The 13,161-nt window shown below is 45.4% G+C and overlaps 1 protein-coding gene across 5 annotated transcripts in view; it reads right to left on the reverse strand.

The window, feature by feature from the left end:
- Window positions 1–13,161, reverse strand: part of STON2 (stonin 2) — a 142,771-nt gene that overhangs the window by 70,352 nt on the left and 59,258 nt on the right. For all 5 annotated transcript variants that reach the window (XR_003435596.1, XM_027120225.1, XM_027120222.1 and 2 more), the window contains exon 4: window positions 10,076–10,270. Coding sequence is in view for 4 of the 5 variants with exons in the window: in XM_027120225.1 (XP_026976026.1) it covers window positions 10,076–10,270 (195 nt within the window). In the remaining variant the exon portion in view is untranslated. The remainder of the gene's footprint in view (window positions 1–10,075; window positions 10,271–13,161) is intronic.

Below are 13,161 nucleotides of genomic sequence, written 5' to 3' on the forward strand. Positions count from 1 at the left end.
TGTGATAATGTATTTAATGACAACAGCATTCAGAATATTGCATAAATTTAGTTGATAAAGCAGTGGCAGGGTTTGAGAGGATTGACTCCCATTTTGAAAGAAGTTCTACAGTGGGTAAAATGCTATCAAACAGCACTGCATGCTGCAGAGAAATCATTCCTGAAAGGAAGAGTCAACCAACGTAGCAGACTTCATGGCTGTCTTGCTTTAAGAAGTTGCCACAGCAACCCATCCTTCAGCAACCACCATCCTGATCAGTCAGCATCAAGGCAAGACCCTCCACCAGCAAAAAGATCACAATTCGCTGAAGGCTCAGATGATGGTTCGCATTTTTTAGCAACAAAGCTTTTTTTTAATTTTATTTATTTATTTTTGGCTGCGTTGGGTCTTTGTTGCTGCACGCAGGCTTTCTCTAGTTGTGGCGAGCGGGGGCTACTGTTGGTTGCAGTGCACAGGCTTCTCATTGCAGTGGCTTCTCTTGTTGCAGAGCACAGGCTCTAGGTGCTCGGGCTTCAGTAATTGTGGCACATGGGCTCCGTCGTTGTGGCTCGTGGGCTCTAGAGCGCAGGCTCGGTAGTTGTGGCACACAGACTCAGTTCCTCGGTGGCACGTGGGATCTTCCTGGACCAGGGCTCGAACCCATGTCCCCTGCATTGGCAGGCAGATTCTTAACCACTGCACCACCAGGGAAGCCTCCAGAGGATTTTTAAATTAAGGTATCTATCTTGTTTTTTAGACATAATGCTATTGCACACATAACATACTAGAGTGTGAACATAACTTTTATATGTACTGGGAAACCAAACACTTTGCCTGACTCGCTTTATTGCAATATTCACTTTGTTGCAGTGGTCTGGAAGGGAAGCTGAAATGTCTCCGAGGTCTGCCTGTACAATCTTCTTTCCTTAGACACCAGTACTGAGGGGTTAAGGAAGGATGACAAAATCCTGGAGTTGAAAACAAAGATTAACAGCTCACAACTGGTTGCTTTCTAAATGCGTAGTGCAAGCAGCAGACACTTCAGTGTGAGGGAGGTGGGGGGACTGGATTGAAATATGCCAAAGTGGAAAATGCCTCCACAGTCCCAGCATCCTCTTTGGGAAAAGGACAATTACTTGGCAAAGGGAAAGCAGCAAGTCTCCCGGGATACATTACGGCTCAAACTAATAATGTGTTGCTTGAGGCAACCAATTTGTCCAAACAAACCAATTCTGAAGAGGAGGAGGGGCGAGGCACCTCATGAAAGTAAACCTGGCATGGGCTCCCTACCCCCATCCAGCCCTCCCCCTCCCTCCACCCTCCCTCCCTCCTCTTCTCAGGGAAGCTTTTCTTCCTGATTCTAATTCTGCAGAAAAATGCCATAGACACAAGTGGTTTCACAAAGCATGCTGAGTGAGCCCACCCTTCAGTCAATGAGAACAGAAAGAATAAAAGAAACTGCCTTTCTGTAAAGGCAGTTTACAGAAACTAGCCAAGGACATAAAGGAGAACCTCTTCGGAGTTCCACTTGGCCGTTTTTCCACAACTTAAAAGAATTCTCCTCCCATTGACTAAGTCCTAGCTCTAAAACATGAGGAATTCTGAAAACCGCATTATACCGCTATCATAATGACTACTCCTTATTTTATTCCAGAAACTTCATGTTCCAGGTCTCCCTGAACCCTCAAAATAAACCTGCAAGCTCAGTATTATCATTATTATTTCCATTCTACAGTTGAGGAAACTAAAGGTCACTGAGGGTAAATAATCTGCCGAATGTCACGGAGCAGGGGAGTAGCAGGAGTGGTCTTTGGTCTGTCAAACTCAGAAGATCATGGCTTTCCATCACTCTATATCTACTTCCTGCAAAGAGTAAGCAACTAGCATCATGCCAGCGAAAAATCACAAGTATATGACAGCAATGTTTGAAACAATGGCCTCCCCCACAAAGCAAACAGGCCAGCACTCAACCCCCAAACAAACAGGCCAGCCCCCAAACAAACACATATAGCACAGAAGAAATTTTAAAATGCTCTAGTAACATATTTAATTTTCTAAGTGGAAGTATTTTTTCTCACCGAGCTGAGGTCCCTGTGCTATACATCATGTTCCCACTAGCTATCTATCTTACACATGGTAATGTATTTATGTCAAGCCTAATCTTCCAATTTGTCCCGCCCTCCCCTTCCCACCCTGTGTCCACATGTCCGCCCTCTTAAACTCCGCCCTGTAGGACTGGGTGCAGTGAAGTGGTCCTTGCAGAGAGCTCAGCCACAGGACGGGCAGAGCTGCACAGCGTCAACAAGCCTGGACATCAATCTTAATTCTGTCCCTTAACTAATGTGTGGCTCTGGGCATTGGTGTTGTCATCTATAAAAGGAAGATCATAACACTACAAAGAACACCACAGAAAGTGATGAATAAAAGGCACTACAGTTGTCACCTCCTCTTCAGGACTAGTGCATTAGCAATTCTAAAAGGAACTTGCAAAATCTCTGGTTGGAGGTCACAGGTTTTTTTATTAAGTACTTCTGAAATATCTAGTTTAGATAATCTGTATGGAGCACAGCATCTTAAACTCTACCACTCTTTCTCATATTTTGGTCTACATAGATGGTTCAATAATCACAAGGACCTATTTCAATATCACAGAAAAGCTTTCCCCAAATCACCTTCTTTGCACTCTCTGAGCTAAATAAATAGGAAAGGAAAATATGGCTGCTTTGGTCAAAGAATATATAGGGTAAGTGAAATTCTGAGATACCCAGACAGAGAGAGAACCCCCCACTGCCCCCACACACATACGTCAATTGTTTTTTAGAAAATTTAAAAGACTATAGTAAAACCCAAATAAGAACAGGAAAACAAAATGAATGGACACGACTGGATAAATGGCTAACATGTGAAAACACAGGAAAAAAGTCTTATTTACACACTGGTTGCACCTATCTGTTCCCTTTTAGTTCTTCCCTGTCATGAAGTTACATTTCAATTAGCAAATACACTTAAGCCTAGGTAACTGGAGAACAGGATTGGGAACAAGGGTCTTCTAGCCCTATATCAGAATAGTTAATTTATTCCACAAATGTCCACTGCGTAAGTTCAACGTGCCAGGCAGTGTTCTGGGAATATAAAATGAATATGATGTGGTTCCTGCTTCCAAGAAGGCCTCAGTGTAGTGGGGACTCCTGAACAAGTCACTGCCACCCAATGAGATAAACTCACGAGGGAGGTTTGTACATAGCTCCCAGGATGCAGAGGAAGCAGCGCTGGGCCCCCAGAAGGTTCTCTATAACTGCTGCCCACAACTCACTGCATTCACAAACACCAGCCTCTCATTACCAGGCACCAGGCAGGGAAACTGAGGAGAGAGGCTTGGACTGAATCCCAACACTACCCTTTCAGTTGTGTGACTTTGGCCAAATCATTTAATCTCCTTAGCTGTGTTTCTGCTTCTACAAAATGGGGTAGTAATATCTACTCTTAAGATTATGAAGATTAAATGTGTCTGTGCATGTGTGTAACACATTCCTAGCATACAGGAGATGTTCCATAGCTAAAAACTATTTTTTAAGTTATATATAATGATCCTTTGAACAGCAAAAATTTGTAGGTTATCCGTTCTTCATAGACAGATGTCATACACTTCACTCTTTTCTGTATTTGCAATGACTGGCAAAATACCAGTTTTACTCAATAAAAATTTGTGTTTCTGAGAAACTTTTGAACCTCTTTGAAAAGAAATTTTCAAAGAGAGCAATCATTAAAGTTTTAAAATACTGATTTAAATCCAAAATGTAGGGCTTCCCTGGTGGCGCAGTGGTTGAGAGTCCGCCTGCCGATGCAGGGGACACGGGTTCGTGCCCTGGTCCGGGAGGATCCCACGTGCCGCGGAGCGGCTGGGCCCGTGGGCCATGGCCGCTGAGCCTGCGCGTCCGGAGCCTGCGCTCCGCAACGGGAGAGGCCACAGCAGTGAAAGGCCCGCGAACCGCAAAAACAAAAAAAATCCAAAATGTACAACTTAATGGGAACAAGAATATCAAGGATCCTGGGGCATCCTAATAACAGAAATGGGGCCAAATTTCTATTTGTTAATGAAAGAGAAAAAGATGTAATTTGTTTTAAAAATATGTTCTACTGTTCTTCGATTTTGAGGAGGGCACTATTACTCAGGAGGGATACAAATTATCACTGAAATTCATAGTTAGGCAAAAGAATTTTTAAAATTAGTTAGCTCATTTTGTTTTCCAAGCAAAATATATTCAAGGTGAAAAAGAATCATAAAATACAAATGTGCCTTAAGAATAACAAGAATCCCCTGTAGCCCCATCATGCACAATGATAATTACTGTTTACTGGGAATCTGGGCCCCCTGGTCTAGTGTTCTACCAGCTGCAGCAGGATTACAACAAAACAGGCAACAGAGAAACGTGTTACATCTTATAAAGAGGCACACAGCCCCGGTGATGTTCTCATTCTATCCTTAACCAATCATGACAACAGAAACTTTCTAAGCATATAAAAAGTGCTTGTCACAAAAATTGAACTCCCGAGTCCATAGGTTTCTACCCATCATAAACACTTGTTTCTGAGGGGGGGGGGAAAAAAAAAAAGAAGAGGCCCAAATCCCTGGGGATCTCCTACTGCTCTGGCAGAATTCCACTGTGATCAGTTAAATGCAAATAAATCAAGAACATCTGGTCTACATTTGTTTTAAAGCCCACGAGGGTTTAAATACAAAGAACGTTTGGCAAAATGTATTCCTGAGTCTACTGAATTAGAATTTTTAAAAAAGGCCAAGAGGTATAGCAGAGCATGAGACAAAGTAGAGCTACCTTTGTAAATCCAGGAAAGTTTGTCAAAATATTTCTTTCTGGTTTCTCTGGTTTCCCAAAACTTTAGCAATGGCATGCACTTCCAACTCAAATTTGCTAATTTATGTATGTTTGGGTTTCTATACCTTGAGATCTGACCAGGTAACCAGATAGGCACTATGGGTTAATGAAAGACTAAAATGATTTGTAGATGTATATAAATATATATATGTGTGTATGTGTATATAAATATATATGTGTGTGTATATATATATATATACACACACATATAAATATAAATTATACATATACATAGATACATACATAAATACCATATCATTTCAGGACTTTTCAAAATTTTTAATAAGCTAATACATGTTACGAATCTCCAGCAAAGGTGGCAGGGGGACTTCCCTGGTGGTCCAGTGGTTATGAATCCGCCTTCCAATGCAGAGGACATGGGTTCGATCCCTGGTCAGGGAACTAAGATTCCCACATGCTGCATGGCAACTAAGCCTGTGCCCCACAACTACTGAGCCCACGTGCCGCAACTAGAGAGCCCGCATGCCGCAAACTACAGAGCCCATGCGCCACAACTACAGAGCCCACATGCTCTGGAAACCTCGTGCCACAACCAGAGAGAAGCCCGCACACCACAACAAAGAGCCTGCACACAGCAACGAAAGATCCCGTGTGCCGCAACTAAGACCTGACGCAGCCGAAAATTAAAAAATAAAATAAATACTTTTTAAAAAAACAAAGGTGGCAGGTCATGACCTAACTCGTTGGCCCCAGCATCCTGGCTTTTCTTAGGCGGCTGCATGGGACACACTTGGGAGAAATGCTGGACTCTTAAACCCAAATGGGATACAGATGTCTGGGATGCAGATGACTCTCACCACCTGGAATCCCACTCCTTTCATGCAAGGATCCATTCAACAGACAACTATTAAACACCTGCTATGTGCTTCACCCAGCATCAAGTTTCTCAGTTTGCATATACACCTGAGCATTGTCATCCCACACGTAAACCGACACCTTTCTTATGCATAAAAGAAACCCAGGGGCTTCCCTGGTGGCGCAGTGGTTGAGAGTCCGCCTGCCGATGAAGGGGACACGGGTTCGTGCCCCGGTCGGGGAAGATCCCACATGCCGCAGAGCGGCTGGGCCCGTGAGCCATGGCCGCTGAGCCTGCGCGTCCGGAGCCTGTGCAACCAAAATGGAGGCCCACTACTTAACAGCAGCTTGTGCCACTGTAAACATTTTTGTGTTTTCTCTTCTCTTGGTTGCAATGGACTTCCAAGGCAGAAGTCTTATTTTTATTCCTTCGACCCTCTTACCATTTATCAACTCAGGTAAAACTAGGGGCGTTACAGAGCTACTGTATGTGATGACAGGGTGTGCTTGTCATCTAGGGAAAGGGGAACCTGGGGAGACAGGGGGTGCTATTAGGGATTTTGCCTAGTCCCTCTTTTGCCATTTGCACTGGAAAGCCGAACCCCAGAGCAAACTTCTACACTGCTCTCCAGCTTGCCCACACCCCGTGATTTAAGCAAGGTGAGGGGATTTGGGATTTATTTGCCTTCCTCCTGCTAATTATCCCCTTAGTGAGAAAACGAGAAGAAAGTGTAGGCTGATCACAGAGTCCTTCCCTGCACAATTATGCTGGGAATCGGGATTGCCCTGTGGGGATGCCAGCTTCTTGCAGGACTCCTGCTGCAAAGGACAGCGAAGAGGTATGGCTTGCTGTGGCCTCGTACAGAGCAACAGAGCCAGGCAGACAGGCCGGGCCTGGGCCACCATAATCCCGCTCCACACAGGAGATGAATCGCGGAGGATCTGCCCCAGCCACATCCGCAGGGACACCCCTGGGCTGGCGGGGCAACTTCTCTTCACCCTCTTCTTCCCTCCGCAATGCTAAAAGACATGGGGGTCGAGAGTGGGCAGATAAATGACAGAAGTCTCCCCAAGGAAGGTCCTCCCAAGGACCCCCAAGCCCTCAGCACAGGAACCCATCATCCTGAAACCCCGCAGCGTCTCTCCACTTACCCCGGCTCACTGCTGAGGACCGCGAAGCCCCTCTCTGATCCCATCCCACAACGTATATGGTTTACAGTCCTCTTTGGGGCAATAAAGGAGTAGGCAATAATTACCCTCATTTCCCATGCTAAAGGGAAATAAGGCACAGGGCTATTCAATTAGGATTGTTTTTTTACTCCTAGGGCGCTGTGCGAAGCACCTCCACACACACCCTGTCGCCCTGCCTGTGCAGGGGTGCCCAGCCCCATTTCACAGATGAGGAAGAGAAGCTCCAGGGAGGGGAGACAGAGGTGGATGAGAATCTGCTCCCCAGCCTGAGGGATTCAGTTTACCCTGACTGAAACATCCAGCCTCAAAGTAGGGCTCTCCCAGAGGCTGGCCAGTGCCACAGGCCCGGTGCTGGGCAGAGGATGGGTAGCTACCTGGCTGGGGGCACTTTTCCATGTTTATCAATTTCTTTGAAGCTCTCAATAGCTCAACTGAAAGCATCTGTAAATTCCCCATTGCTGGGGTAGATGGGTAAGTGCCACAGGCTTCAAAAATACTTGGTCGTCCTCCTAAACCTTGTTTTTCCTTATCTTCCTTCTATCCTGGGACCCAGGATGAGTTAAAGGCTTTTCAAAGCCAGAACTCCACCCTGTTGGCACCGGTCAGGTATATATATGTATTTCCTCTATACCTATCTGTACAGCAGGTCTAGAAGGTAACAGCAAACTGATAACATGACGACTCTGGCACTGCCAGGTTTGGGAGCCACTGGAAAAGGCTTTGGAACTTTAACTAAGACACAGATTTGTCCATTCCTTAGCAGTGTTCTCTTAGACCAGTCTCTTAACCTTCTACAGACTCAGGGTCAACTAGGATATGAGAACGATGCCCGCCAGCAGGATTCTTGTAAAGGCAGAGATAATCCACATCTGACACACAGCACACACTCAGTAAGTCCTGGCTATGATTATTACTACTTCTGCAAAAGAGGATGGTTGCTAAAAGGCCACACATCTAGCCTCCCTGTAGCTGCAGAAACCGCCTCCTGCTGAAGGAGGGAACCGAGAGCATCACTCAACATTCTCTAGTCCTGGTTTTGCATTTGTGTCTCTGGAGTGACCCCAGCCTGCAGGACATTTAGTTCCTGGTAGGGACCAAAGTGTGTTGGCTATTCTCCATTTGCTTCACCACCACCCCTCACTCCAAAGCCATTCTCCACCTCTCTACACCTGCTCTGTGGCCTGGTGGCTGACTGCTGTGGGCTGCCTCACCAGGGCTCCATGCCCTTTGGTTTCTGACAAGATCTGCTGATGCGAGGACCAACACAAGATCTGGGTAGTTATTCTCCCCACTTTGCCAAGTCTCTGGCAGTGGTGTTGCTCTTTCTATAGCCATAGCACCTGTGGGGCAGCCCCTCTTCCATGAATCTAGGTCTTGTTGCCTCTGTAAGCAGTTCTTTCATTAAACTCTCTTCAGATAAACCCCTCTGAGGGCACCATCTGCTTCCTGCTAGGACCCTGACCAAAACAACACAGGGCAGGAGGCTTTCTCAATGAAAAGGGAGATACTAAACATAATTATAAGCTTTGGGGACAGCTTAACAATGTCCAGTTCAGGCTACGACTCTGATCTTCATCATTTGAACCTCTAGGAATTAAAGCAATTTTCACCTAAGTAAAGAGGCCACCAAAAAGAACAGCCTGAGCCTAGAGATCTTGACTTTTGCTGCAGTGAGGAGCCCACCTCTACTTCTCTAAAGCAATAAGAACCCTGGGGCAGGAGAGAGAAGAAATCACATCCTTGACGATCATTCATTCTGTGTCAGGCATTATGTTAAGACGTTGTACATAAACTGTCTCACTTGGAGTGAGTAATAATTTGGCTGAGGTAAGAACTATTATTACGGCCATTTTTCAGATGAGGAAACTGAGTCGTAAAGATACTAAGAATCTTGCCCAAGGTCACAATGGCAGAAGGAGGATCTGAACCTGAGCAGTCTGACTCCAGCGTCTGTGTGCTCTTAGCCTCCTCCACGGGAAGGCTTGGCAAAGAGGTTGAGGGCAAGGAGATGCAAACGGGAGGCAAGCACCACCTCTCTTCCTCACCACCTCAGCTTGTGACTTCCCATCCACAAGATGCTCCCATCCATGAAATGCTCCCCAGGGTGGAGAGGGGGGTATGAGGGCATATTTCAGCTGCTGATCAAGATCATCCGTCACAGAGCATCAACCAGAACTGAGTGTGTCAGTGCAAACAAAATGCAATAAAGAACGGTGGCTTGTGAAGAGAGAGAAACCATCGTAAACTAGGATTCCTTGCAATATTATCAAATACGAAACCAAATCCTGTCTCAACCCTTTAGTCTGCAAGAGGGATCACTCTTACTTGTAGAACCTCCCAGTAGCACACACCGTGAGGACAAATGTTACCCAAGTTTGAAAATGATCCAGAAACAAATTCCTAAAGCACACCTTTGAGAAGGAAAAACAGATATTGTTGGACACACTGGGTAAATTCATCTACAGAGAAACCATCAGTAACTCTATCACTTTCAAAGGAAAGCAATCCCTTGGGCCAAATAACCAAAACACTAACCACACACAACATCTTCCCAATGCTGCCCTAAACCCAACCCATAATACAGTGCTTGCTGACAGGCCCATATTCTACCTGCAAAGCCAGCCAGCATTCCACCCTACACCTACCGGAAATGTAATAAATGAGAACATGGGATGTTATACACTAGTGCATAGCTCAATCCAGGCACAACAGAAAAAACAGAACTGCGAAATGATCTGTACTCTGGACACAGTGGCTGCATCCTGATTCTCATTCCACTTCACATAACATTTCCTTTTTCTCTGCTTAAATGTAACCTCCCTCTTGCTGAATAGGGAAGGTGCGTGGGTGGTAGGATGAAAGATTCAGCCTTGTTCATATTACACATAGTTTGGTTAACCAAGGAGAAAATAAATTGACAGGGAACCGTACTTGTACAGAACAGTCAGAAAACAGCCCCTTAAGATACACTGACAAATGGTTTCTCAGTATTGATAACCTTGCCAACCAACCAGCCAATCTGTGTGCATGTTTTTTCCCAGTGCAATTTTGAACCACTCAGGATTCTAGCTTTTTGACTGGATGACTATGCCTGAACTCATTCTGCTAACAAAGCTGGCTGCAGAGATTTGATGAGTGGCAACAGGTCACCAAAAGTGATTTGCAGAGCCCTCTGGCTTGGGGCTCCATCTTACCAGTCGAGTCGGCCCTGGAAGCCAGGCCACTCTGCTCCTCAGCACTGATGAGCTGCAGGCCTGTGTACGAAGGGCCAAAACTAGGACTACTGGTGTCTTCAGAATGTGTGGTCCAGCTGCTCTCGGAGGGCAGAGGGCATCTCCTCAGGGAGCTGAAGGAAGGGCACGTCCAGCAGGGCATGGTCAATGATATGGCTGGGGACAGACGGAAAACCAAAAACATACAGTATAAATAGTTGTACTTTGTTTATCTTTAGTGCTTGTCTGACTTTGATGTTATGAAAGTCAGGCAAGCACTAAAACAACACAAGCACTATGAAATCTCAACAGCCGTACAAGGCAAGGAAGTGTCACTCATGATATAGACAGGGAAAACTAATTGACTGAGACCCCACAGTGAGTCAGTATCAAAACCGGTACTACAATTAAGGTCTAATGACCCTCAAATCAAAGGTAAGCTCACCAAAGAATATGAGTGATTTTAGGCTCTACTTTTTTTTTTCTTTTTTGGCTGCATTGGGTCTTTGTTGCTGCCCATGGGCTTTCTCTAGTTGTGGCGAACGGGGGCTACTCTTTGTTGCGGTGCGTGGGCTTCTCATTGCAGTGGCTTCTCTTCTTGCGGAGCACGGACTATAGGCGCGCAGGCTCAGTAGTTGTGGCACACAGGCTTAGTTGCTCCGCAGCATGTGGGATCTCCCCAGACCAGGGCTCAAACCTGTGTCCCCTGCATTTGCAGGAGGATTCTTAACCACTGTGCCACCTGCGAAGTCCCTAGGCTCTACTTTTATTTCTAAACCTAGGTTTCGGTTTCATTCAGACCTAAACTACATGCAGTTTTACCCTTACCCTTACATTTCCTCCATTTTTAGTGGCACACCAACACTCTCAAGAAAACTTACCGATTTGCACTGCAAAATTAGAGCTAAATTGGATTAAGGGATAAGAATGTGAATATAGATGTATTTGCATATGAATGTGATATGTCTCCGCTTGCCTTGAGTTTGACTGTAACTGGAGAATCTGTAGACTTTTACATATACAAATTCAGATCTACTAGGACTGCTGACCTGGCATACAATGAAAAATATCTTTAAGGGGGAAGTGCACAGGGCTTGGCTTTATCTCTGTAACCTTGAGCACCAAAGTTAGCAAAAAACACTTCGGAAAGTTTCTTTTTTTAAAATCAAGTTTCCTAATGTTCCTAATTTGTCTTTGGTTAACTGCCTATCACATGGTTTCTCCACCGTGTTGCATAAGAATCTGATCGCAAATTTACTGACAAGTACTGAAAACAAGTGCTGAAAAGAGTGTGGACAGGGAAGGAAGAATTAAAAAAAAAGAAAGAAACTAGCAATTATTGAGTACCCATGAAATGTCAGACACTCGTACAAATGTTATCTCATCTTGCCCATGGGTCCTGAGAGTTAGACAGTGGTCTTCCTTTACACAGGGGGTAACAGACTCAAAGAGGTTAAGTAGCTTGTCCAAAAACATAGAGTCAGTCAGGCCTCCTGGCTGGAGAATCCAAATTATGGTGTTGGGCTCAGAAACAGGAAGAGATACTGAGATTTAAGAGGAAAATGAATAAATAAATAGCAATATCTGTGACATGGTGTAAATATGAAACTACAGAGAATTTTCATTTTATTTTCTTAGGCATTTATAAAACATAGAGATCTTTTCTCTATCTGGAATGCTTATGGCTCACACCCCATTTTCCGTAAAAATGTGACCTTCTCCTAAGCTATTCTCTCCAAAGATGCAAGTCCCCTTCTCTGCTTTATTTCTGCTTAACGTTATCTCTAACAGCCTATATGTCCCATGTCTTCCTCGCTAGAATTCAAGCTCCTTGGGGGCAAGGATTTTGGTTCATTATTGTTCACTCTTCTGCCCTGAAGGCCAGAAGGATTTGCTACCCCAAAATATGCCTTTTTGGCATAAGGATTATTTTAGGTTTATTATATTTTAGAAACAGCTGATGAGGGAGAAGCTCTGAAAAGTCAGTGAAAGTTACCCTATTGTAAGGGACATTTACATTTATAAGGGAAATCTCCATTTGTAAAGCTGTCTCTCTGTACCAGGAATAGGAGGAGGTCCAAATCTCTAGAGACCCTTTACCAGCAGAGAAGGCCTGGACTTAAATCTGCAAAACAACCTTACCCTTGTTTACCAGGGTAACCTGGTAACTTACCCAAACTGGCCTATTCCCTCCCCCAACATCCTCTTTTGTCTTTAGCTGGTATTTAAGGTGGTGGTTTGGGCCATTTCAGGGAGTTATTCATTTTTTTTCTGGGTACCTCCTATGTATATAGGAGTATACATGTTTATTAAACTTCTGGGGAGCTGTTCAGAGCTACGTCCCAGGGACTTGGGACTGCAGGCAGCAGTGTGGCAGACAGGGTCTTGGTGCTCCAGCTGGGTGTCAGGCCTGTGCCGCTGAAGTGGGACAGCCGAGTTCAGGACAGTAGTCCACCAGAGACCTCCTGGCTTCACATAATATCAAACAGGGAAAGCTCTCCCAGAGATCTCCATCTCAACGCTAAGACCCAACTTCACTCAATGACCAGCAAGCTACAGTGCTGGACACCCTATGCCAACCAACTAGCAAGACAGGAACACAACCACACCCATTAGCAGAGAGGCTGCCTAAAATCATAAGGTCACAGACACCCCAAAACACACCAATGGATGCGGTCCTGCCCACCAGAAAGACAAGATCCAGCCTCATCCACCAGAACACAGGCACGAGTCCCCTCCACCAGGAATCCTACACAACCCACTGAACCAACCTCACCCACTGGGAGCAGACACCAAAAACAATGGGAACTACAAACCTGCAGCCTGCGAAAAGGAGACCCCAAACACAGTAAGTTAAGCAAAATGAGAAGACAGAGAAACACACAGCAGAGGAAGGAGTAAGGTAAAAACCCACCAGGGGCTTCCCTGGTGGCACAGTGGTCGAGAGTCCACCTGCCGATGCAGGAGAACGGGTTCGTGCCCCGGTTCGGGAAGATCTCACGTGCCGCGGAGCAGCTGGCCCCGTGAGCCACGGCCACTGAGCTTGCGCGTCCGGAGCCTGTGCTCTG

Source organism: Aethalodelphis obliquidens, unplaced genomic scaffold (assembly GCF_003676395.1).
Source record: "Aethalodelphis obliquidens isolate GAN/ISIS:26980383/991018 unplaced genomic scaffold, ASM367639v1 scaffold21, whole genome shotgun sequence".
Lineage (NCBI taxonomy): Eukaryota > Metazoa > Chordata > Mammalia > Artiodactyla > Delphinidae > Aethalodelphis > Aethalodelphis obliquidens.